Genomic DNA, 24,474 nt, shown 5'->3' with positions numbered 1-24,474 from the left:
ATATTAAATTTATCATGGAATTCCCTACCTAATTTATTTTTATAATGCTATTGTTTTGTTTTTCAGTTCTGTGCGCTCCATATTGCATGCCACAAGCACAAGATGAAATAGGCTATTATCCTCAACATTCGAAGGTGCTTGTACCCGTAAGTATTAGGAGCCCCAGTGAGAAAATTTTGCCCATGGGAATGTCAAGTACCTGCAACATTCCGATGGTATATGAAAGCATGCAACCGAGAATCTCGGGTTATAACTTCAGCTACAGTAATAACCAAGAAACGTTGGATCTCTTTCCTCTGCATCCAACTGGCATTTTGGAAGAAAAAACAACAAATGGCCATGTGTCTTCCCTTGCTTTAGTTTCTCCTGATAGTTCCACTGATACACCTTTTGGTTCTTCTGATCATGTCAATGAAAATGGTGATTGTTCTGGAAATAGACCCTTCTTTGATTTTCTTACTTCTGGGCATGGATCTCAAGTGAGTGATTGAAAGATGTTGAAAAAAAATACTAACATGCAACTTTGAGTACCACTTTTTTTTAACACGGATCGGTTTTCATTGTAACGAGATTTGGGTTAATTTGACGTACGTATTTTCGTTAACTGTAGTATGTTATAGCCAACTGTTCCATTGCATGGCATCCATTCAGAAATTATCATTTCGAGACCTTATTTTGTCGGAAAATAACTGCAAGAAATTGTAGATGTGAGATTGTAGAGTAACATAGCTTTAATTTGTCCTTATCGTAAGGAATTATATTGTCATTATTTAAAGAAGATATAGACACAAGGTTATGTACCAATCATATCATTGTCACAAGATTTTAACTTACTGTTATGTATTAATCATATAAAAAAATGTCAATTAATTAAAAAAAAATCATAAAAATACAAAAAATTATTATTATTATTTGTTGCAATATATTGGCTTAGGATATAAGACATGAATTTTTTTGAGGATGTCATCTTATTCAATAAACACAATGTTTATAAATAAATTGGTTAACATTAATAAATGCCCTAAGTACATCATAGAAATGGGCTGAAATCTTGTTAAGAAAATTTCACATTTTTTTTATTTAAAAATAATTTAAAATTTAAATCTATGACAGATATCACTATCTCCATCAGATTCTAGACTCTCGCATGCCATAAATCCATTTGCCACATTTTTCCTTCCTATTACGGAATCAAAATAAACGACAGCGAGAATAAGAATCTGTTTGCTTCATCAATTTATTTACCAATGTTTACATGCTACATACTAAATTTAGTCATGTAATATAATTTGTCAAAGTTGATGAGGCTGCATAATCTAGCTGGTCCACCAAGATTTCTATTCAGAATCAAAAGAAGATTTGGAGTCTGAAGATAGAAGCAGAAAAGGGTCAAGAACAAGAATCTTGAGTGATATTCTTGATTCTTTGGATAATCTTGATTCTTACAAACATCAAGGATTCAACCCTCTTCAAAATTTAAGTTCTTGAGGGATGCAGAGGAGAAATTGTATAAAAGAAACTGAGATAGAAGGTCAAAAGAGTCATGTGCCTGTACCAGAAAGTGAGGTTAAAGATTTCCCTAATCCAACAAGAGTGACAAAAGGAGATAGGTCCTTGTCTCAACAAGTTTTAGATTAATTTTGTCAATAGTATAAATTACTCATTAAACTTCACTATGTTATCCTCAAAAAAAATATATAAAACAGATTCTTCTATCTTTATTTTATCATCACTACCAAACAGATTCTTCTATCTTTTTCTTCAAAAAAACCATTTTTAAAAATAGGGGAGTCCAAGACTCATTTGGTTTAGAATTTGATGATATGGTTGCTTTTAGAATGAGTTAAAACTCCAGATACATCTGTAAGCGACACAAGAAAACTAGTTTATGAATCTGCTCAACACAATACTAGCTGATTTATTCCTTTATCAACACTAGTCAACCTTGGATAAAAATAACTAGTTAATATTGAAATTGAAAGGCATAGAGTGAAATTATAGAGAGAAATCATCAAGTATTTATTTGTGTGTAATTTAACTTGTGAATGACTAGTGAGGTTGCACCAACAATAAATTTTTAAACATGAATTTCAAGGAAAGCCAAGATGATTTTGTAGCTAGAGTCAAAAGTGCAGTTGTCTCTTCACAAAGCTTACAAAAGCACACAATGGGGGTTGAACAGCCATGGCCATGAAATTTGATGTTAGCCTTTGCTTCGTTCCCTAACTTGGTCTTCTTTGGGGTCAGGATAAGTAGGTGAAGAGACCACTGGAAGCAAACAAAAATGGTATTTATAGGAACAGAATGGCACTGGCAAAATGGATTTCAGCTTCAACTCTTTCAATGGTTCAGACCAAGTAGCAAAGTTCAAATTTTTTGGTCAAGAAAAATCTAAATGTAAAACACTTGGGCAAATACTGTGTGGCATGATGGTTATTGGTGGTGATGAGGTACTATATACACAATTAAAGCAAAACATAAAAGGAAACAAGAATTCGAATTCATCTCATGGTTTTGAGCCATAATTCTAGACATGCACAAGCATATCTATGCTAGTTATTCTCCTCAGTCTAAAGTCCTCCTAAGCAAATCAACTCCAACAAAAAATGATTTATGTTAATTAGACCTTAGTCTTAATCAACCTCCTCAATTTTGGGTCCTGCTCCACTTCCACCAGCTGGAGGAGCATCATCATCCATAGCACCACCACCCATATCTGCGCCTCCTTGATACATTTTAGCAATAACAGGATTGCATATTCCTTCAAGCTCTTTCATCTTATCCTCAAATTCATCTGCTTCTGCCAGCTGATTACTGTCAAGCCACTGAATGGTGTCTTCCACAGAGTCCTCAATTTTCTTCTTATCTGTGGGATTGAGCTTCGATGCAATCTTTTCATCCTTCACGGTATTCCTCATGTTGTAGGCATAGTTTTCAAGTGCATTCTTAGCCTCTACTTTCTTCTTGTGCTCTTCATCCTCTGACTTATATTTTTCTGCCTCCTGAACCATCTTCTCAATATCTTCCTTAGACAACCTCCCTTTGTCATTTGTGATTGTAATCTTGTTTTTCTGCCCCGTAGTTTTGTCCTCAGCAGACACGTTCAGAATACCATTTGCATCAATGTCAAAGCAGACAGTGATTTGAGGCACACCCCTTGGAGCAGGAGGAATTCCAGAAAGCTCAAATTTCCCTAACAAATTATTGTCCCTTGTCCTTGTTCTCTCACCCTCATACACCTGAATTAACACACCAGGTTGGTTATCAGCATAAGTAGAGAAAACTTGTTCTTTCTTTGTAGGAATGGTTGTGTTCCTTGAAATAAGCACAGTCATGACTCCACCAGCAGTTTCAAGCCCAAGTGAAAGTGGTGTAACATCAAGTAGCAGCAAGTCCTGCACTTTTTCATTACCCTCACCACTCAATATTGCAGCTTGTACTGCAGCTCCATAAGCAACAGCCTCATCAGGGTTTATACTCTTGCAAAGTTCCTTTCCATTGAAAAAATCTAGCAAAAGTTGCTGCACCTTTGGGATCCTAGTTGACCCTCCTACAAGAACAACCTCATGGACAGTACTTTTGTCCATTTTTGCATCCCTCAAGCATTTCTCTACAGGGTCCATACATTTTCTGAAGAGGTCCATGTTCAACTCTTCAAACCTGGCTCTAGTTATGGTGGTGTAAAAATCCACACCCTCATACAAAGAATCAATTTCAATGGTAGTCTGAGCAGTGGAAGAAAGAGTCCTCTTTGCTCTTTCACATGATGTCCTTAATCTCCTAAGAGCTCTAGGGTTCCCACTAATGTCTTTCTTGTTCTTCCTCTTGAATTCCTGAACAAAATGATTCACCATCCTGTTGTCAAAATCTTCTCCTCCCAAATGGGTATCTCCAGCAGTAGCTTTTACCTCAAATATACCCTCTTCAATTGTAAGAAGTGAAACATCAAAGGTTCCACCACCAAGATCAAAGATAAGCACATTTTTCTCTCCTACTGATGTGGCTTTCTTGTCAAGACCATAGGCAATTGCTGCAGCCGTAGGCTCGTTGATAATGCGCATAACATTAAGACCAGCAATGGCGCCAGCATCTTTAGTAGCTTGGCGCTGAGAGTCGTTGAAGTAAGCAGGCACCGTAACCACTGCATTCTTGATACTGGAACCAAGATAGGCCTCGGCAATCTCACGCATTTTCATGAGGACCATTGAAGATATCTCCTCTGCAGCAAACTGCTTCTCTTCACCTTTGTATTCTACTACAATGATGGGCTTCTCTGCAACTCCAGGGATGATTTTGAAAGGCCATAACTTCATGTCACTCTGCACTGAACTTTCACTGAATCTCCTTCCAATCAAACGCTTTGCATCTAACCCACATCACAATTAGAATTACATCATACTATATGCTCATAGAAAAAATAAAAAAAATGAGGTGAAAACTTATTGGGAACTGATAATCATGGAGCTAACAATTAATTAACAGATGCATTGTATAATTAAGTTGCATAACTTATTTAACAGTTTTCTAATGAGATATGGTTTACCTCAGATGCATGGTTATTTTGAAAAATAACAACAAAGGAACATACCTTTGTTGTCCCATTGTTGTTAACAAATGTTGTTTGTAAAACATTTGCACTTATTCAAGTACAGAGAATCAAGCAAACATGTGTGCCATGATAGCATCAAATTAAGCAAAAAGAAAATGATCATCTCACACCTCTTTATTCCAATATCAATTTGTTAACATAGCTATTCATGATCAATTGTCATTATTTCTAGAACAACAGGTTATTTTGATCAATGATTACAAATAGATGTGAGCCCTAGAAATAAGTGGGATAACTATAATTACACTAGAAAAAATAATTATTACGTGTAATAAAAAAAGGCAAATGATGCTGTACTCTTCTATACACTTTGATTCTAACACATATAAAGAGTATTACATATTTGTTAGGAATATATTTTGACAGTATAAATGTGGAGAGAAGTTACCAAAAACAGTGTTGATTGGATTCATTGCCACCTGGTTCTTAGCAGCATCTCCAATCAAACGTTCAGTGTCAGTAAAAGCCACATAGGAGGGTGTGGTTCTGTTACCCTGATCATTGGCTATGATTTCTACACGATCATGTTGCCAAACACCAACACATGAGTATGTTGTACCAAGGTCAATTCCTATTGCGGGACCCTCACCTTTGCCAGACATTTTATTACTCTCTAGTAATAAGTGACAAAGACACTAACTTTTCCTTAATATATGTTGAATGTTCAAATGGGTTTTGGGTTATTATATAATGAGGGAAAGTGATTTTCCATAATGTTCTTCTTCAAACGTGATTCGATTAGGAAGGAAAAAATAGCCCTTTTGTGCTAATAGTACAGTTTCCCTATTCAAACTCCTTAAGACTTGTTATGTGATTTGCATTCTTTGGTTACGTGGAACACCATTAAAAGTAACTGTCACAAAATGTCTCAACTAACTTACGCGTGTACTTGTAGTACTATTTGTTAAATATCCTATGTCAACAAACATTCTATGTCCCATAAAAATGATGTCTCTCTATCCCTTAAGTAATATAAAAATATTAATTTATAATTTTTCTTTTGAATTAAGTATTATATTTTTATTGGATGGAGACACAAATAAAAACACAAAATGTGATAAGTAATCTTCATTAATACTCTAGGTGGATCTCCAAATAAAGCATCAATATTTGGGCCTACGACTTTATTGTACAAGAAAAAATATGAAGAGGTGACATAAGGTTCAGGTCTGGCCCATGCTTTTATTTGAAGTGGGCTAAGAAGTTTTACGGACAACAGTTACCAATTCGTCTTATGAGACAGTAACAATGATCTGTTCCATACGAGTGTGAGAGCTTTTTAGTGATAGAAATTTAAGATTTGAGACAGATTTTTCACACCCCAGGATCAATCAAATATACTTCATCAACATGGGTAAAGTATAAAATTGTTGAATTCAATTGAAAAATAAAGGACGTGATTGATAATGTTTATTTTGCATAAACTAGATGAGAGAATTAATTATGCCTGAAATGAGTAATGCTATGAGTTTAAAAAACACATACACATATTAAATCCATGCAATATTTTGTGATAAATTAACTTAAAAATCATTCTGATCATAGAAAAGTTGATTGGCATGTGATAGCATCAAGTTCATGCCGGTAGAATATAATAATGCCAAAAAAATTATGATTAAGATGATTTGTTAAGAAAATATAATATTTTTATATAAAACATCTATGTGGTGGAGAACGTGGTGTATATAATTATATCAAATGAATAAGAAAATCTTTGAAACCGCGTCGGCCTCTATAATTGTATTAACAACGTAATCGATTGCGGCCCATGACCCTGACGCAACAAACAAAGTCTGGCACAAACATGAAAGAGGGAGGGCTACGTAGTAAGTTGTATGCTAAACTTTGCTTTTTGACTTGATGGATGAAAATCACATGTTCCAAATGATATCTCATTATCTTCTAAAGTAATAAAATGGAACATTTTAATTGACTTGAGATATTAAGTGAGATACTATTTGTTTATGACATATAATCTTCATCTCATTTCACTCAAATGAATTTAGTCATGCAATGCAAGTAGATAAGTCCCACTCTCTCATCTTCTTTTCTCATCCACGTGCATGTCTTACTTTGTATACAGTTAATGTAATTATTTCTTTCTTTTATATCCCCGTGACCTCTTGGGAGAGAGATGAGGATCTACTGTCCCCAACCACACCCCTGACTAATTATAATGAAGCAAATTTGATAAAGTTATAAATATTTAATTTTTTTAATTAACATGGCATAATGGAATTGGTCTGAAATAGTGTTTGGGACAACAAATTCTTGTCCCCTAAGAGAGTCTGAAGACAAGTGAATGCAGGATTAAGGCTGCAATTTTGGTGGCTTTACAACTAAAATTTCGCAACATTAAGTGGTAAGCTTTTCGCATCAAAGTGAGCAAAAAAGTAGAATCTGTCAAAACAGATAGGGAATTAGATTCCAACACCATCACCCCCTTTCACCCAATCTCTTCTACCTTTATCACGGTTAAAACTTGGAATCAAACGCGTTCAAGGTTAACATTATTTATGTACCCAATATACTCATTTATTATTTATGTACATAATTTTTATTTATCGAAAGTAAAACTAATATCTAAACATTTTTCATTTAAAAAATATGCAATCGTTTTTTTTTAAATATCAAACATCATGTCAATTTAGATTTTCAAAAGAGAAGTCATTACATTTATTTGGTTAAGGAGTTTTTTTTCTTCAAAAAAACCCATTAACATATAGATCCTGATTTGATAAGTTAGTCAAAATCACTTATAATTTAAAAATTATCTGATTAACGAATTTTATAACATACATTTAGTTCATGGCCCTTAACTAACTTTTAAACCATTTTTGCTAAATAAACATAACCAACGTCAATTACATGGTCACACACTTATCAAAAATAGTTACTTTGAAACTCACTCTATTTAATTTATGTACACAATTATTATAGGAAAAATAGTTTTTTAGCCACGGTTAAACCGTGGCCGATCAACATAAAAGCGTAGTGAGTAATAGTTAAGTTGAATAATGAATTTGGGATGTATGACAAAGTATTTATCCACGATTTTAGTAAGTATGATAGTTACATTTTGATTATGAAATTATTCAACATTATCCACACTTATAATCGTCACTAAGGATATTAATAGTTAAGTTGAATAATGAATTTGAACACAAACAATGATATATGGTTGATCAAATAAAATTTAATCATTTCGCAATTTAATTATTCCGTTTCTAAGCTCATTTCAAGGAACCAGCTGAGGATATATTTCCATGTTTTTTCTGCGTGAATATATGAGATGATGAACTCAAAATCAAGTCTACTAAGATGATTGAAGTATACATGAGATACATTACCAAAGATCCACCCACCATTTTGCAAAATCATACAATTCGGACCTTATTTTTATGCAGAACCATCTTAAAGTTCTGATTTAAACCAAGTCCATGATTTACATAAAGCTAATTTTTTTCCAACAAAGACTACATCATTTCTCATTAACCAAATGGATCATAAACCTGTGAACGAAAACAATTCTCCACACGACCAACGGAGCTGCTCCTACAAAACCCTAGATATTGAGTGAAAAGATCGAGCTTGGTAGCACTATCTGAACACCTAGCCATATATATATATATACCCTAATCACACATTAAAAAGAGTTTGTTGCAAAATTACAATCAAGAAGAAGATGGGTCTACAGATTCGATAACATTAAAACGATATAGCATTTCTTCTGCATCCCCCATGGCACCCATTTGAACAATGCTTAAGCTATATCTTAGTACTGATTATAAGAGACTCCCATTTCATATTTACCGTGATGGGTGATTTTCTCCCTAGTCCCCATCGTTAATGTTTTTTGGCAGTTATTTTGCTTTTGTTTCCTAATGATTTAACTAATATACGAACTTAACAACACCTAAATTTATGAGATTTTCCGTTTTTTATTTAAGTAATCATATGCAATTATCTCAATCATTGTTTCAATTTTAACTTTTCTGATAAAAAATAGTTTTAGCTAATTAAAATGAAGGAGGAGAAAGTAAAGTAATCGTGTAGAGTTTAACCACCACACAGCTAACTTTTTTTTCTTTAAGCAAATATATTTGTATTGATTGAGGGGTACTCAAACGTGTGTGTATATATATCATAAGTTATGTAGAGTCTGTTTTTGACACACGCCATGGGACTGGTGATATTGATAATAAATTGACTAATGTGAGTATAATCCTATACTCCTACGTCACCTTCTAAGAGTATCCAATGCTATTTAAATTATCTTTCTGTGGCAGTCCCTTTAAAACACTTTATGACATAATGGTTTAAAAGAGAGACTCAACAATTAAGTCATGTTTCATGCAAGAATGACTAAGTGAATTGATTATTCTGCAATTCCAAGCCATGCAAACTCTACAGATACCACGACCTTACCCTAATTATTTTCTTTATTATTTACTTCTAAAATGAAATATCAAATAGAATTGGGCTGTGTTTGATTTCATAACTATAAAAATGTCACATTATATATTTTTATTTTATTTTTCCTAATTTAATATTTTAATTTTAAATAAGATTATGAAAAACATACGTTATAACCATTCCTTCACATAAGTTATAAAAATATAAAATAAGAATTATGTGATTTTTATACCTATTAAGAAAAGCATATTAATTAAAATAAAGTTGACCTACCAATCAAGCACCTCGTTTTTCCCCTTCTCATTATTTATAAATATTAATCTGTAAAACAAAAGTAGAAGTTAAAAGCAGTTTCTCATATTTATTTATTTATTTTCATCACGTTCTCGCCCACCTCATTTCCTTATTTTGAATCCAGCCATATCATTCTTTACCTAATAATCAACATCACAAAATAAAAGAAATACAATTTGGAACTAGAAAATGATAGAAGAAACTTGCTATATGCATGTTGGGAATGAAAAGAAAAGGAAAAGAGGAAGAAGATTGAAAATGAATAACTATGTAAGGAAGATGCATGGAAAGAAATGATTAGTGGGTTATTTGGTTTGGCATTTTCCATTTTTCAATTGTGCAGCGTCCACATCAATGGCTTCATCACGTAGAGTATATATTCCATAGTAGGCAAATGTAAGGAAAGTGGTATTATTATGGGACCAATTAATGTATGAGGTGGCAATAAGGATTCTCGTTCCGACCGTAAGCATCTCATGACAAAATGGGAAAAAGATTTGTTGTTCTTAAGCATGTCGTAGAGTCTATCCTAAACAAATCATAATATGCTATATGTGTTAAAAAATTTAAACATTTATGATTTTGTTTACTTTTACTTCATTATAATTGATTTGAGACAAACTTTAGGATATGCTTGGGGACATGTGATTCCCATCCGATACAATGATTGAAATTGATTCCCTCCAAGTGTGTGTGCATTATGGTACACAACACGGTCATCTTTGACCCCACCACTCCACTTCCATGCACAAACCCACCATGGTCAATTTGTCCATTTCTACTCCACTAGAGATTATTTGATCTGGACCACTATACACTTTCTATTCTTCACTTCACCTCTTCTATTCATGATAGATCTCTATGGATAAAATAAAAGAGACAAATCCTGATTTTCATCTTATTCTTTTATTTTATTTGTTTTGTCGAATTGTTACTTGTTTTTAATTGTAAGCATGGAAGGAAGAATCCAAAACAAAATTGGAATACAAGACCAACAGAGTATATTATTTTATATAGTGGTAATTTTTTTTGCTCTTGAATACCAATGTCGTGAATAATTTTGGTATGGAAAACAATATTTTTTTTTTACAAAATCAACGTATAATATCTCCTACTATACATACAAATGATGATCACATGTATCATAAAATTATATTTCATTTATTAACAATTAACTTACAAGTAATGTATGTTACCGTTTGTGCATACGCTAATCGATGTGTAGATGTCTTGGCCAACATGGGTCACCATGCATGGAGATTTTTTTATGTAATTTTTATGACTTTGTTCCTCTCTGTCTTCATGCTCTTGTTTGTGAAAACACTTGTGGGATAGCCTTTCCTAGGATTACTATTTAGTCTTGTTTGTTTGTCTTTTACGCTCAGTTGAACATATATAAAAAACAATATATGATGAATTCATATACTCACATATATATATAGAGAGAGAGAGACGAAGAGATAAAGAAATTGCTTGGCAGTCATACTAAAAATGGAATAGGCACAAATAGGTATAAACTCAAATGTTATCCGCAAGTTCTTACCTATCCCCCACCAGAAACAACACTTTGTCATTGCCATACAATAAAAGTGAGTTTTATCATTTACATGTTCCGACAAATAATGAAATCTCTAGTTAAATAGGATGAGGCAAGTTGAATTATATAAGTAATAAAAGTCGTAGATGTTTAAGATCCGTTATATATATGAGAAGAAATGAAAAAGTAGGGTTGTAAAGTCATCGTCTCACAAGTGTATTATATAACTTCAAACTTTCTCTTCCTCTTTAAAATGCAACTCACAAGCTCTTAATTTTTGCATTTCACTCTTAAACTCATCACTTATTCAATTAGATGAAGAAAACCAAACTCACCATCTCCATATAAGACTCACTCGGTAAAAAAATGAAGGAAGACAATCTAATAACCTCCAACGCTCGAAAAACTTAAACTCACTTTCTCCATATAAGACTTGGACACGACCTCTCCTAAATTTTAATATTTCACGTGACCTTAGTAGGTGGCTTAGTTTAATTTAATTATACTGTTTTTATTTTTAAACTTGACAATAATTGACCCTAATATTAAAGTAAGTTGCAACATAGTTACGTGCCACAACTTTTCTCTAACACTGCAAGCTAAGTTATACGGAAAGTGGCATGAACACAAAGCTTAGTAGAAGTGAAGACTGAAGACCAAAATTTCTTATAGATGAAGGAATGACATAGATTTCATGATGTTTGCATTTCACTCTCACAATAGCCTTAGTCTGAGTATGACTCCGTCCCACTTACAAAAAGAATTTGTTGTTTTTCTATCTACCACATTTAGGGGTCTCGCACCGGGAAAAAGGGGCCTCATCAAGGAAAAAAGTAAAGCCAAAATAGACAAAAGAAATACATGATATTTATTAAACTAATCGAGCACTCTCAGTTTTAAAGTATTAATTATTGAAGCATTAAAAAGATATTGATGATAAAGTTGGATAAACATAGCATTTCATGCATTCATGCATTCATGTCACTAGTGTTTGTGATGTGCCCAAAAAGGATCTGACCACAACTTTAAGCCTTGAACTTATTGTTGCTGAGGATATAAAAAAGTAAAGCAATTAATGACTATAGAGCCAATTATTTATAATAGAAGACGTTATATACGACATTTTTGCAAGTTTTCTTTCCTCTTTCATGTTTTCTTTCTGAATTACTTGTCTCATCTTTTTTCTTTGATTACTCCATCTGCCGCATCCTTTGCCAAATATTTTCACAAAATCCGGCATATTAGTGGGTGACTCACCAGTCCTGTTTCATAAATTTAAAATGTAATGTGAGAAAATTAATATATCTAAAAACAAATTAATTAAGCATTTTGAATCTTCCCTCATGTGTATAAGGAATGTTGAGAGTCAAAATTCATTCGTTGATATAAGCCTTTAAAGATTAGTTTCTAACTATCAATGAGGAGAAAACTTTGGTGTAAAAGAAAAAGTATTTTCTCCAATTTCATTTGTAATGTATATTTTTTTGATCGGCAATTCTATTGTATATGTCACATAAAAATATGCAAATAATTGGATAGGGGAAATGGAAAAGAAAAATGGGATTTTATGTTGCTCAAAGTTGCAAGACATCGTAAATATTTATTCAATAATTGGAAGATCACCATTTGTGTGGCACGATGTGTTTGAAACTCTAAATTATTTCCATTTTGCTTGCATGCCTCTTAAATGGTTGAAGGAATTACTTTATCCCCTTTCCCTTTTTTAGTTTTTTATCATGTAGCACTCCTAAGTTATTGGTAATTGCTTATACTGTATACTAATACATGAGCAGGAAATGTATTACTTTTTAAATTATTTAGGCCTTCCAAATGAAGTAGCTTATTTATATCACGTAAATTTAAAGATACTTCTCATAATAAATCAAATAATATTTATTTGTCTTTTGATTTTTATATTTTATCTTTAGACGCTTATCTAAAAAAACAACCTAAAATTAATAGATAATTTAACGTTGTCACAATTTAATTCTTTAAATAATATTATTGGCAGTGCATGTTTGAACATTAATAATATAGTTTTACACTTTTTAACATATATCCCCCTAAAATTTAATTTTTTTTTAACAGAGTTGAGTTCCGAAAAGATTCATAACTCTATAAATATTCACATGCATTTGTTACCTACTAATTAACGGAATCATCATGTCAATAGGGAATATTCAAAGTTTCAAACTTATTGAACCAACTCCGTTTGTATTAACCAAAATGATGACCATTATCATATTCTTTGATTGCAGAAATGCATTACTTTTTACATTTAATAATACTCCAGAGCATGTCAATCTATCTGGTCCACCATGGTCAAACTTAAAATTCTTTGATTACGTGAGCTGATTCCACCATCAAACTTGAATAGACCGTGATAATTATATTGATGTTGCTATACATATACGGTGTGGCTATAATAATCTATGTGTTCCATGCATATATGGGAGGTTGGGAGCCACTATCACCCTTTTATTATGAACAAATTTACAAACCAACCCATGAAAAGAGAAGCTTATAAGTTAAGAAACTTCGTCCACTAAAAACCCTAAAATATAATAAAACAAAAAGCTAGTAACAGAATGAGGGAATAAGCACAAAGTAAAGAAATTAAAGACCCTTCTTGCTTTCCTCCTCCCTCTCCTCCTCTTTAATGTTCTTTTTCTTTTTCTTTCTCGGTTCTGTAAGTATTCCCTTGGTGTGATTCTATCTCCACCATCTCCTTAAAGAGTCATCCAACTTTATATAAAGAAAGTACATAAAAGGATTTCAAGCACCATGGTTTTCTCCTCTATTCCACTCTATGTAGATCCTCCAAATTGGCATCAGGTAATAATAAGGTTAATTTTCCTCAAGTTTCAACCACAGGTTCTCAACTTTTTTTCTTTTTAAAAGATAATTATTCCTATTCTTTCTTTTTAATGTCTCTTTGAATATACCAGATTTATTTCCATCATAATAACCTTTATAGAATTATTTTTCTCTCAATTGATTTGCATAATTTTGCAGCAACCAAATCAGCACCATCATCACCAAGCAAATGGAAATGATAGCCCTCAGCTGCTTCCACCTTTGCCTCCACAAGGAGGAGGTGGTGTTGTGGGGTCAATCAGGCCGGGCTCGATGGCGGATCGAGCCCGGCTAGCTAAGCTGCTTCCTCCAGAAACAGCTCTAAAGTGTCCTCGCTGCAATTCCACCAACACTAAATTCTGCTACTTCAACAACTACAGCCTCACGCAGCCGCGCCACTACTGCAAGACTTGTAGGCGTTACTGGACAAAAGGGGGTAATCTCAGAAGCGTTCCCGTTGGTGGAGGATGCCGTAAGAACAAGAAGAGCAAAAGGAGTCGCTCCAAATCTCCTCCATCATCTGAGAAACAAACCCTATCTAGTTCCACAAGTGCAATCCCCTCTGGTGAAAACACTCATGAGCTAATTGGTCAGATGACTCAACCACCTAACCTACCTTTCATGGCCTCTCTACAGAACCAGATGAACCGTTATGGTGTTGCAAACATGGCTGGTCTCAGTTTGCAAGGACAAACGGATCATATGGGCTTTCAAATTGGTAGTGGTAATTCAGCTGGTGCTGGTGGAGTGGAGCAGTGGCGGTTACAGCAGTTTCCTTTCTTGAATGGTTTTGAGTCAACCTCAGTTGCATCATACCCTTTTCAGAATGAGAGTGTTGAAGCAAATTCTGGGTTTATTGAAGATATAGGTGCAAGTTCTAGGGTTAATAATCAGCAGTCACCAGTTAAAATGGAAGAGAATAGAGCTCTGAATTTGTTAAGATCATCTATGAATAATACTGTCTCAGAAAATAACCAATACTATTCATGGAGTGACTTATCAGGTCTTCCTTCTTCTTCTTCCACTAGTCATCTCTTGTGACTTTAACCTCATCATCCCAGTTGAACTCTTTGCTTCGTTGATGGATCAGATAAATTCTCAATCTTGATCCCCAAGTTTAACTATCATCTCATGGGTTGACAGAAAATTAACGCAGACAATCATGGTAGAACTCAATCCCTCTTTTTGTAATATCTATCTGGTCACTGATTTTATTTATGTTTTTCTTTCATGGAGTGAAGTAATCTGTTATTTGTGTACTGTAATATTGGCTTCTTTTGAATAACTGTGTGTGCATGTAATATTTTGTGAGTTTGCTATATATCTGACGTTGTTTTCTCATTTCTGTGTACAAAACTTTCTCCTATGTTGTTTACTTACTCCTACTACTACCAACCTTATCACAGTAGCTAGCTCAAACTACTGCATCACTTTTCCCCCACATATGATAATCAGATTCAACTTACACAATAAAGCATGGGTATACCTGGAAAGAAGAAAAGTGAAATTGATACAGTACTAAAGAATGTGCCGCTCTACGTTAATTTATCTTATCTTAATTTGTGAAAATCTCTTTAATCTTAGTGAAAAGCCGTGAATTTGGTTTGCAAATACATATTCCATACTGCTTTTCGTGATACGGATTAGTGTTTGTCATGCATCTTGGAATCCATAATAGCAATCAACTTCGATTTTCGCATGCACTGATACCATGCACCCCATTTTTTAGTGAAGAAGATATTGGGCATTTGTGTTAGCATCAGTTTTGATCATTCAGCATTTTACTACTTTCAATATACTTTTCATCCGTAATATTTATACAATATAATATAATGTTAGTATAAAGATTTATATATAGTCAATATATTATTTACCATTTACTTGTATTACTTTTTTTTTTAAAGAGTCAATAATAATTTAAAATAAATGGTAGATAATAGTGTATAAAATGTTTACATGCATTTATTTTTTCCTCTATACGTTTTGTCCCTCAACCTTTGCTCGTGTATGAAATTTGTCTCCCAACTACATTTTTCAGCAGTTTTCTTTCTCAAGTATAATCTTTAAGTTGTGAAAAGATAGTCCCTTTCATGAAATTTTGATGAAGGGATTTAATGTTACATTACATATATAGGAAGTGTGATGTTTTAAATATTGTGTTAACGACTGCGATGGGTTTGTTTGCAATTGTTAAAAATTTTGATGAAGGGATTAAGATATTACTGTGTATACTCTTGACATAATATTTCGGAGTGCAATTTTAAAATGCTTACGATATTACTATGTATACTCTTAGCTTATAAAATGTTTTTAAAAAAATGTCTGAGATTAAATCATTAAACAAGGAAGTGTAACAAGTGTAAGATAAAGACAATGATGACTCATGACATACAGTACTCTGACACTCATTTTCAGAAGAGTACGTACTAGCCTCAGTCCTTACTCTTTCCTTCTTCCTCTTCTTTTTAAGCTTCTTTTCTTTTCTGCTCTTTTTTCTCTTTCTCTTCAGCCACCCTTTGTTAGAACTTAGAACCCACCAGAAGCTGGTGTTATGTATTGAACCTCCACTTTTCCTTAATGGTGCTGATTTTTGAATTCCAAGCAAGCTCATTGCATCATATTTTTACCATATTAGTGTTGGATTGTGTTTTTAAGGTTGTTTGAGTACAATGCTCACATTGAAATTTAAGTTTATAACCTTATTATGTAAATTTTAACCTTTTTACCCTTAACCCACATGTGTATTTTTTGAAGGAAAAATGTGTTTTCAAATGCAATTTTCAACTCTGTAACATAGATGGACGTTTGTGTGGTAGGTTGGAGTAATGGATATTTTTAAAAGAAAAAATATTTTATTAAATTATAAATAAAGTAATAACTTGAGAACAAATTCTGGTAAATGGGAAAAAAACATCAAAAATCGAAGTGCAAGAACCAAAGCTAGGTAAAAAACCACGCCAGCCACCAAAAGAAAATTGAGGTAAAAATTGGATAGCTACCTATCATTTTGCATTGAAGTTCATTTTAGTGTGCTCAAAACTTACTTCCAAAAAATCTTATAATAATAATAGTATAAAATATAAGTGCCCAAGTAGAACTAGATTAAATCTTAATTAGTTCCTACCGCAAAAAGAACAACTAGATAAACCAAAAACTATACATGTTTCACTGCAAATTGTAATGATTGAATTACTCCTTATAATTCTATTAGAATTATAATTGTCTTATACAAAGAGTAATATGGATATACCGTTCCGTAAAAAATGTCGGATATTCTGAAGCATAATTTGATTAGCAATAATGTGAGCTATCTAATTAATTAGCCTGAAAGGATATCATTTTTAGTTCAAAGAAGTTTTCCGATTGAAAATCGTAGACTCAGTAAAAATTAAATTTTAATTATGGATCAACAAAAAGAGAGACTTACTCCAATTCTATTACCAACCCATCAATTATATCATTCGATTGTCTTTAGTTCAACTTGTAATTTCACCTTATTTCTTTGGTACTTCTTCTGTACCCTAGGTACATTTTATTAATAATAATATTTGTTGCTGTTAGAAAAACAAAGAGTAATAATGTAGAATGTGACTCATCATAACCTAAATTAATTGCACGCTCTTACATGTACCAAGTAACTAGGAGGGAGATGAGACTAGAGATATGTTTTTAAGAATTTTTATACATACAATAAACATTAGTGGAAGAGTCAAACTTATAATGTTGTAATTATTAGATTAGAAAGAAATCATTTTAGGAAGACGCCAAAATCCCACTCAAAATCATGCAATTCTATATTAGACCAAACTGGAGTGGGTGATTGTTTTAGAACTTCCTAAGCAGAATGATCCAACATACAATTACGGAGTTGTTAATTATGAAATTCCCATTTCTCCATGTTAATCATACACCTGAATTTGAAAGGAGAAAAAGTTGCCATGGGAAAAAAAGTTGCCTCCTCGGATTCCTTCTATTGTTTGAAGTTTGAAAAAGCCAAGGAATCCATGTGCTTGCATAAAAATAGTTTTAAATTTCACCAACATAATTTAAATTGCTAACTACTACCTCTTATCAATTTTAAATTGTTTTGATTCCTTTTTTTTTTTTTATACTTTTTATGAAAATATAATTATTTAAATAGCATACAATCGTTGATTGAATAAAAGAAGAAAACATGAGTCCAATAATTATAAATTTATATATGGTTCGCTTCATATACATTGATTTTTTTTCATGTTATTCAAAATTATTTTCTATTTTTTAAAATAAATAATCATCTATGTTTTATTTTCCGATCAATTTACCACTTATTTAATATTAATTTTTCATCATATATTTATTTATTTCTTTTTAATTCAGTTTTAAATGTGAACTAAGTTAGTTTATTTTAATTAAACTGTATCAGATGTTATAACATTTAATGATTTCTAAAATCCTTTCCTGAACATCAAAAGATATGTAAAATGATATAATAATTATAAAAATTGTAGCTGTCGAGAAGTATTGGGAAATGTTTTGGCCCATGGGACAATAATTATGGCAGTGAAGACTTCTAATACAATAACGTTAAATTAATTACACCCATAATCTTGGAACACAGATCTTCAATAATAATTACAAACTTTATTATTCGAATCAATCGGGGAATTAATGAATTATTGTCGTAAAAAAATGGCATCATTGAGAATCTAAGGTGAAGACAGTGATGATGACAACTTCTTTTATAGTAATTTCTAAGAACTAAGGACCAATATTGAGTTTGAACTTTGAAGAATGAATAAAATAACAAGAGGAGCAAAGACAACACAACAAAAGTTTTCTCGGTGTCTTTGGTCGTAGCCTCGTAGGTTGTAAATGATTACTCGGATTCCAAAAATGTGGGTGCGCGTGGATCTCAAAGAAGAAACATTACTATAAGTTAAAGGAAAAGAACTAAAGAAGTAGTAGTACTAGTAAATACTAGAAGTGAGGGTCAATTTTGCAGGGTTGCTTCCCTGCAATGGTACAATTAAATCGAAGAGCAAGGGGCTCAGAAATTCATACACGAAAACAAGGTTGTTTTTAGTATATGACAAGTTCACAGGATGGATAGGCACGCTTCTAAAAAAGGAAGGTTAATTCATTTGGAGACGGAGTGATCCATCAAGTGATATAGTCTAGATCAACAAAACATTTTTCATACATTAGCATCAATCAAATCTATAACATTATGTTTAAATAACTCAATTATGTGATCTTATTTTTGAGTTGTACATATCTTACTAGAAACTAGAAAGGAAACCTATTAATCAAACCAAAGCCAACTACAGAACTATTGGTGTACGTGCAGAACAAGGATCATCTGTAATATATTGATTTATAGTGTAGATCAATCAAATATTTCCATATTTATCTGAAGCTATGATGAATAAAAAAGTAACTACAATGCCATTGCAAATTAAAACCATGAACGTTTCTTGTAATACTGATTTATATTACATTGCAATTATATTCACAACTATAATAATTGCATTTATTTACAAACTTTTATAATGATACTACTATACACAATTTAATCCGCATCACAATTTAATTTCATTCATGATTTTTTTAGTAGTTGCTATGAAACTACTTTAGTCAACTTGACCCAGGTACAAATGCTAGTCCCGACCAAACAACAATCAACAAAACCTTTAATTCAGCTTTCATCGATTGGATACATGTGCATTTAATTTCAACATGGGTGGCAATGCAAGATGCATATTAAAAGGTGGCTAATATTTGATGGATTTAATATGTATATAGTATATATTGTCTTAAGTGTTTTTTACAGTGTCAGTAAATTGTCTACCGTTGATTTGTTAACCATAATTGATTCTCAAATAAAAGATACAAATCAATAGTGGATGATGTACTGACAGTGTAAAAAACTTTACTTAGTGCACAGATTTCAAACTCATTTGATTCCCTTGTCTTACTTTCCTACCCACTGCTTCATTTCTTCCTCAATCATTTGGATCTTCTTTTTCTTCTTCTACTTCCATGCTTTCGCGTGGGGACCTGAAAACCCATATAAATGAGAACTGAGCCGAAAGTATATATACCATGTCCCGAGATGTTTAAACATCCTGATAAATGCATTATTGAAATGTCTACACCAGGGGGAGTAATAGCATTTGGGGTACAAATTTGGATATTTATATATTGAACAGTTATCTCTGCAAAAATAAAATAAAATCTAGAGAGCAATAAGCTAAGCTTGTTTCGGGTTTTTATTATGGCTAAGATAAGCAATTAAAAATGGTAAAATGTACTGGAAAATAAAGTTCACCATCTCTTAAGGTATTAGATATTTATTTTTAATGTATATATCTTCAACCTCTTATCCTAATCTCACTTTAAGAAAATTACAATATTGTTGGTTGGTGAATATTGTTAAACAATTACAATAGAAACAAATACATGTGTGAAAGAAAGCATGAAATGCAACACCATGACATTAGAGAAACAAAAATGGAGGTCAACAAATTTGATTCATCAACGTGATATGCTTCATTCATGATCCTTCTATATTTCTATTACATTTCGGGACCTTGATAAATGCACGTGACGGTTGAAACATAGTTTTAGAAACTTAGTCGATTGTCCAAGATAATTCATGAACCGATTTTCGATGTCCAATTCAATAGCATCTAGTTAGATAGATTGGGAAATTTTATGTCATATGCCGTGTGACATGAATAAACAAAACATCTCTTCATTAAAAAGGATGATCAGAATATTACAATTATACAATTCCCACGTCACAAAGCTTTTTGCATTACATCTCTGAATATCACAAACAAATGAACTTAATGGAGGGGGGAGGAGATCTTCCACCATTTCCTCCAAACAACCGTTTCTTTCAACACTTCAAAAAGGAAAAAAGACACAAAATGAACAAAAGTGTAAACAAAACAATTCAGTTGTCATCGAGATTAGCAATAGAAATGGAACAGTGGCAGCATTCTCTTTGTTCCTTGGAGATCCACTCCCAATGAACTCCACCAAAAGTGGCACTGCCTTGGCAGAACCAATGGCAGCTTTTCCTTCAAAATGGCTAGCCAATATTGCCAAAATGGTCAATGCTTCATCCACCATTGCCCCCTCAGGTTCTTTCAGCAGTCGCATCAGTGTGGGAATAATGCCAGCCCTCAGTGCCTTTCCCTTGTTACCTTGGTAAATGCACAAATGGAATAGTGGTGCAGCAGCATCTTTCTTACCCCTTCATGTCCCTCACTTAGCAATGACACTAATGGTGGTATGGCTCCAGAAGAACCAATTATAACCTTATTTTCATCAGTAACTGAAAGGCTGAAAAGTCTCAATAGTGGATGATGTACTGACAGTGTAAAAAACTTTACTTAGTGCACAGATTTCAAACTCATTTGATTCCCTTGTCTTACTTTCCTACCCACTGCTTCATTTCTTCCTCAATCATTTGGATCTTCTTTTTCTTCTTCTACTTCCATGCTTTCGCGTGGGGACCTGAAAACCCATATAAATGAGAACTGAGCCGAAAGTATATATACCATGTCCCGAGATGTTTAAACATCCTGATAAATGCATTATTGAAATGTCTACACCAGGGGGAGTAATAGCATTTGGGGTACAAATTTGGATATTTATATATTGAACAGTTATCTCTGCAAAAATAAAATAAAATCTAGAGAGCAATAAGCTAAGCTTGTTTCGGGTTTTTATTATGGCTAAGATAAGCAATTAAAAATGGTAAAATGTACTGGAAAATAAAGTTCACCATCTCTTAAGGTATTAGATATTTATTTTTAATGTATATATCTTCAACCTCTTATCCTAATCTCACTTTAAGAAAATTACAATATTGTTGGTTGGTGAATATTGTTAAACAATTACAATAGAAACAAATACATGTGTGAAAGAAAGCATGAAATGCAACACCATGACATTAGAGAAACAAAAATGGAGGTCAACAAATTTGATTCATCAACGTGATATGCTTCATTCATGATCCTTCTATATTTCTATTACATTTCGGGACCTTGATAAATGCACGTGACGGTTGAAACATAGTTTTAGAAACTTAGTCGATTGTCCAAGATAATTCATGAACCGATTTTCGATGTCCAATTCAATAGCATCTAGTTAGATAGATTGGGAAATTTTATGTCATATGCCGTGTGACATGAATAAACAAAACATCTCTTCATTAAAAAGGATGATCAGAATATTACAATTATACAATTCCCACGTCACAAAGCTTTTTGCATTACATCTCTGAATATCACAAACAAATGAACTTAATGGAGGGGGGAGGAGATCTTCCACCATTTCCTCCAAACAACCGTTTCTTTCAACACTTCAAAAAGGAAAAAAGACACAAAATGAACAAAAGTGTAAACAAAACAATTCAGTTGTCATCGAGATTAGCAATAGAAATGGAACAGTGGCAGCATTCTCTTTGTTCCTTGGAGATCCACTCCCAATGAACTCCACCAAAAGTGGCACTGCCTTGGCAGAACCAATGGCAGCTTTTCCTTCAAAATGGCTAGCCAATATTGCCAAAATGGTCAATGCTTCATCCACCATTGCCCCCTCAGGTTCTTTCAGCAGTCGCATCAGTGTGGGAATAATGCCAGCCCTCAGTGCCTTTCCCTTGTTACCTTGGTAAATGCACAAATGGAATAGTGGTGCAGCAGCATCTTTCTTACCCCTTCATGTCCCTCACTTAGCAATGACACTAATGGTGGTATGGCTCCAGAAGAACCAATTATAACCTTATTTTCATCAGTAACTGAAAGGCTGAAAAGTCTTGCTGCCGCATTTTCCCGAGCTTCCATGCTTCCTTTTTTCAGCACATGAACTATGCCTGGAACTGCCCTGGAAAATACAATGCTTCCTTTGTTATTTTCACATATGGAAAGATTCAGAAGTACCGTCACAACATGCTCTTGAGTGCGAGAGTCAGAAATGGTTAGGAGACTAACAAGGAGAGGTATTGCACCAGCTTCAGCAATGGCCACACACTTTTCTGCATTCCGCTTTGCAAAAAGGCGGATCTCACCTGCAGCTGATCTCTGGTCTTCAAGACTGCGATATGTGAGCTTTTGGAAAAGATTTTCAATCTTACATTGCTCAGCTGGGGAGTAGATTGGTGCTGATTTACTAGGTCGAGAACTGCTGGGTGGTTTTGGTGGTTTAAGGCCATTGGCTTCACACCATTGTGAAATGAGGCTTCACAAGACATAATTAGGTGTGATAACAGTATTAGGTAGAGTTTGATGTGTTTTCTGGCAAGTCCCATGGCCTGCTTGTAACCACTTCTCAATACAAGAAGGCTCATAAGTCTACAATAACAGGATCCCTCATCAATTCTAAGGAAATCGGACACCGTCAATCATCAGGAATAACTGGAGCGTGATGATTCTTTTGAATAGTGCCTTGACTGCAGACGCTTGAAGAAAGGCATTTTCCTCCTACATTCCATCACTAGATTTTCTATTTGCACATAATCTTTTATCTTCTTCATTAGCATTGAAATTTTCTCAGTGTGTGCCTCCGGGTCCCCACCGCTTGCTGCCACCATTTCATGCAAAGCAAGTGATTCTCGTGTAAGATTGGCTACTCCCTTCAATTGCAATTTTTCAGCAATTTGACTTAAAACAACTGGATCTGTATCAGCATCACTATACTTGTTGTAAAGGGACAACAAATCGTCATACAATTTCACATCAGGTTCATCAATCCTCCCTTTTGCTCTTCTAAATTGGGCAAGAACTAGGTCAACCTGAAGTGATAGGAAGAATTAAACAAGGCTATGTAAATAACAAAAATAGAAAGAAAAAAAAGATCCACAATAACCCCAACAACACATTGCCCATTTGCCCACTCTATTCTCAACAACTAACTAGTAGAAGGTTCATTAGATACTGAGGAAGATCCCTGTGATGCACACATACATTGGTATATCATAAAATTAAAATATTTATACCTGCTCTTTAACTTCATCTGATATATCAAGTGTCGAAAGGGATAAATAGCATCTTTGTTCATATCCCTAATCTCTTCGAACATCAGGGTTAGAAGCTTCAACCTACGAGCCAAGTTGCGGTACTGTAATCAGAGATCGCATATCTCATTCACCAACTCAATCAAAATTTGAACTATCTCATTCTCCATGATGGCGCGTTCGTAGATCGCACAATACGACACCGTTTTGGTGGTGATCATAGTTGTTGTAAATTAGAGAAACACGCCCAGACGCAATCACTTCTGTAGTTTCCTTCTATGGCGCGGCTCACGCCGAGTGAGGCCTAACCATGTTGGTTGGTTAAGCTAACCTAGGTTCATTTATACTTTTATACTCATCCACAACTTGTACGGTTATACACAGTTTAGATAAATATATAAAAGTTATAAAAACTAAATACAATAAACTTTAATAACCTCATATAATTAGAGGGGAAAATATAAATATAAATGTGTATCATAAAATACTAAAAATTATTAAAGGGATAATGCATCATTAACTTAATTAAATCAATTTATTAAAATCACACACCCTTTGTGCCCAAAAAAAAAACACATCGATGTCAACCTGCGTGTACCTCATTAAGTACTAGCCACACCAATCTGACCTAATCTCCGTAGCTACTATATTAATTTTATGTTTTGTTTTGTAAGTTGCACTTCCAAGGCATCACGCCTAAAAATATGCATTTGATTTGTAATAGCAAATTGCACTAAAATTAAGGTTTGGATTTTA

General features: G+C 33.4%; 2 protein-coding genes and 3 pseudogenes across 2 annotated transcripts; 2 read left to right on the top strand and 3 right to left on the bottom strand.

Annotated features, from left to right (window-relative positions):
- LOC109353091 overlaps positions 1-573 on the top strand; it is a 1,687-nt pseudogene extending 1,114 nt beyond the window's left edge.
- On the bottom strand, positions 2,325-5,304 carry LOC109352102 (heat shock cognate 70 kDa protein 2-like). The gene is made up of 2 exons (XM_019593916.1): positions 4,998-5,304; positions 2,325-4,366 (listed from the first exon to the last, which is right to left on the bottom strand). The coding sequence occupies exons 1-2, from the start codon at positions 5,209-5,211 to the stop codon at positions 2,634-2,636; spliced, it is 1,947 nt and encodes a 648-aa protein (XP_019449461.1). The 5' UTR covers positions 5,212-5,304; the 3' UTR covers positions 2,325-2,633.
- LOC109351594 (dof zinc finger protein DOF2.4-like) lies at positions 13,340-15,053 on the top strand. The gene is made up of 2 exons (XM_019593090.1): positions 13,340-13,691; positions 13,872-15,053. The coding sequence occupies exons 1-2, from the start codon at positions 13,641-13,643 to the stop codon at positions 14,751-14,753; spliced, it is 933 nt and encodes a 310-aa protein (XP_019448635.1). The 5' UTR covers positions 13,340-13,640; the 3' UTR covers positions 14,754-15,053.
- LOC109352830 lies at positions 20,424-22,040 on the bottom strand (annotated as a pseudogene).
- LOC109352828 lies at positions 21,896-23,939 on the bottom strand (annotated as a pseudogene).

Source organism: Lupinus angustifolius, chromosome LG07, assembly GCF_001865875.1.
Source record: "Lupinus angustifolius cultivar Tanjil chromosome LG07, LupAngTanjil_v1.0, whole genome shotgun sequence".
Classification (NCBI taxonomy): Eukaryota; Viridiplantae; Streptophyta; class Magnoliopsida; order Fabales; family Fabaceae; genus Lupinus; species Lupinus angustifolius.
The sequence above is the reverse complement of the archived record's forward strand: the minus strand, read 5'-3'. Positions and strand labels throughout refer to the sequence as shown.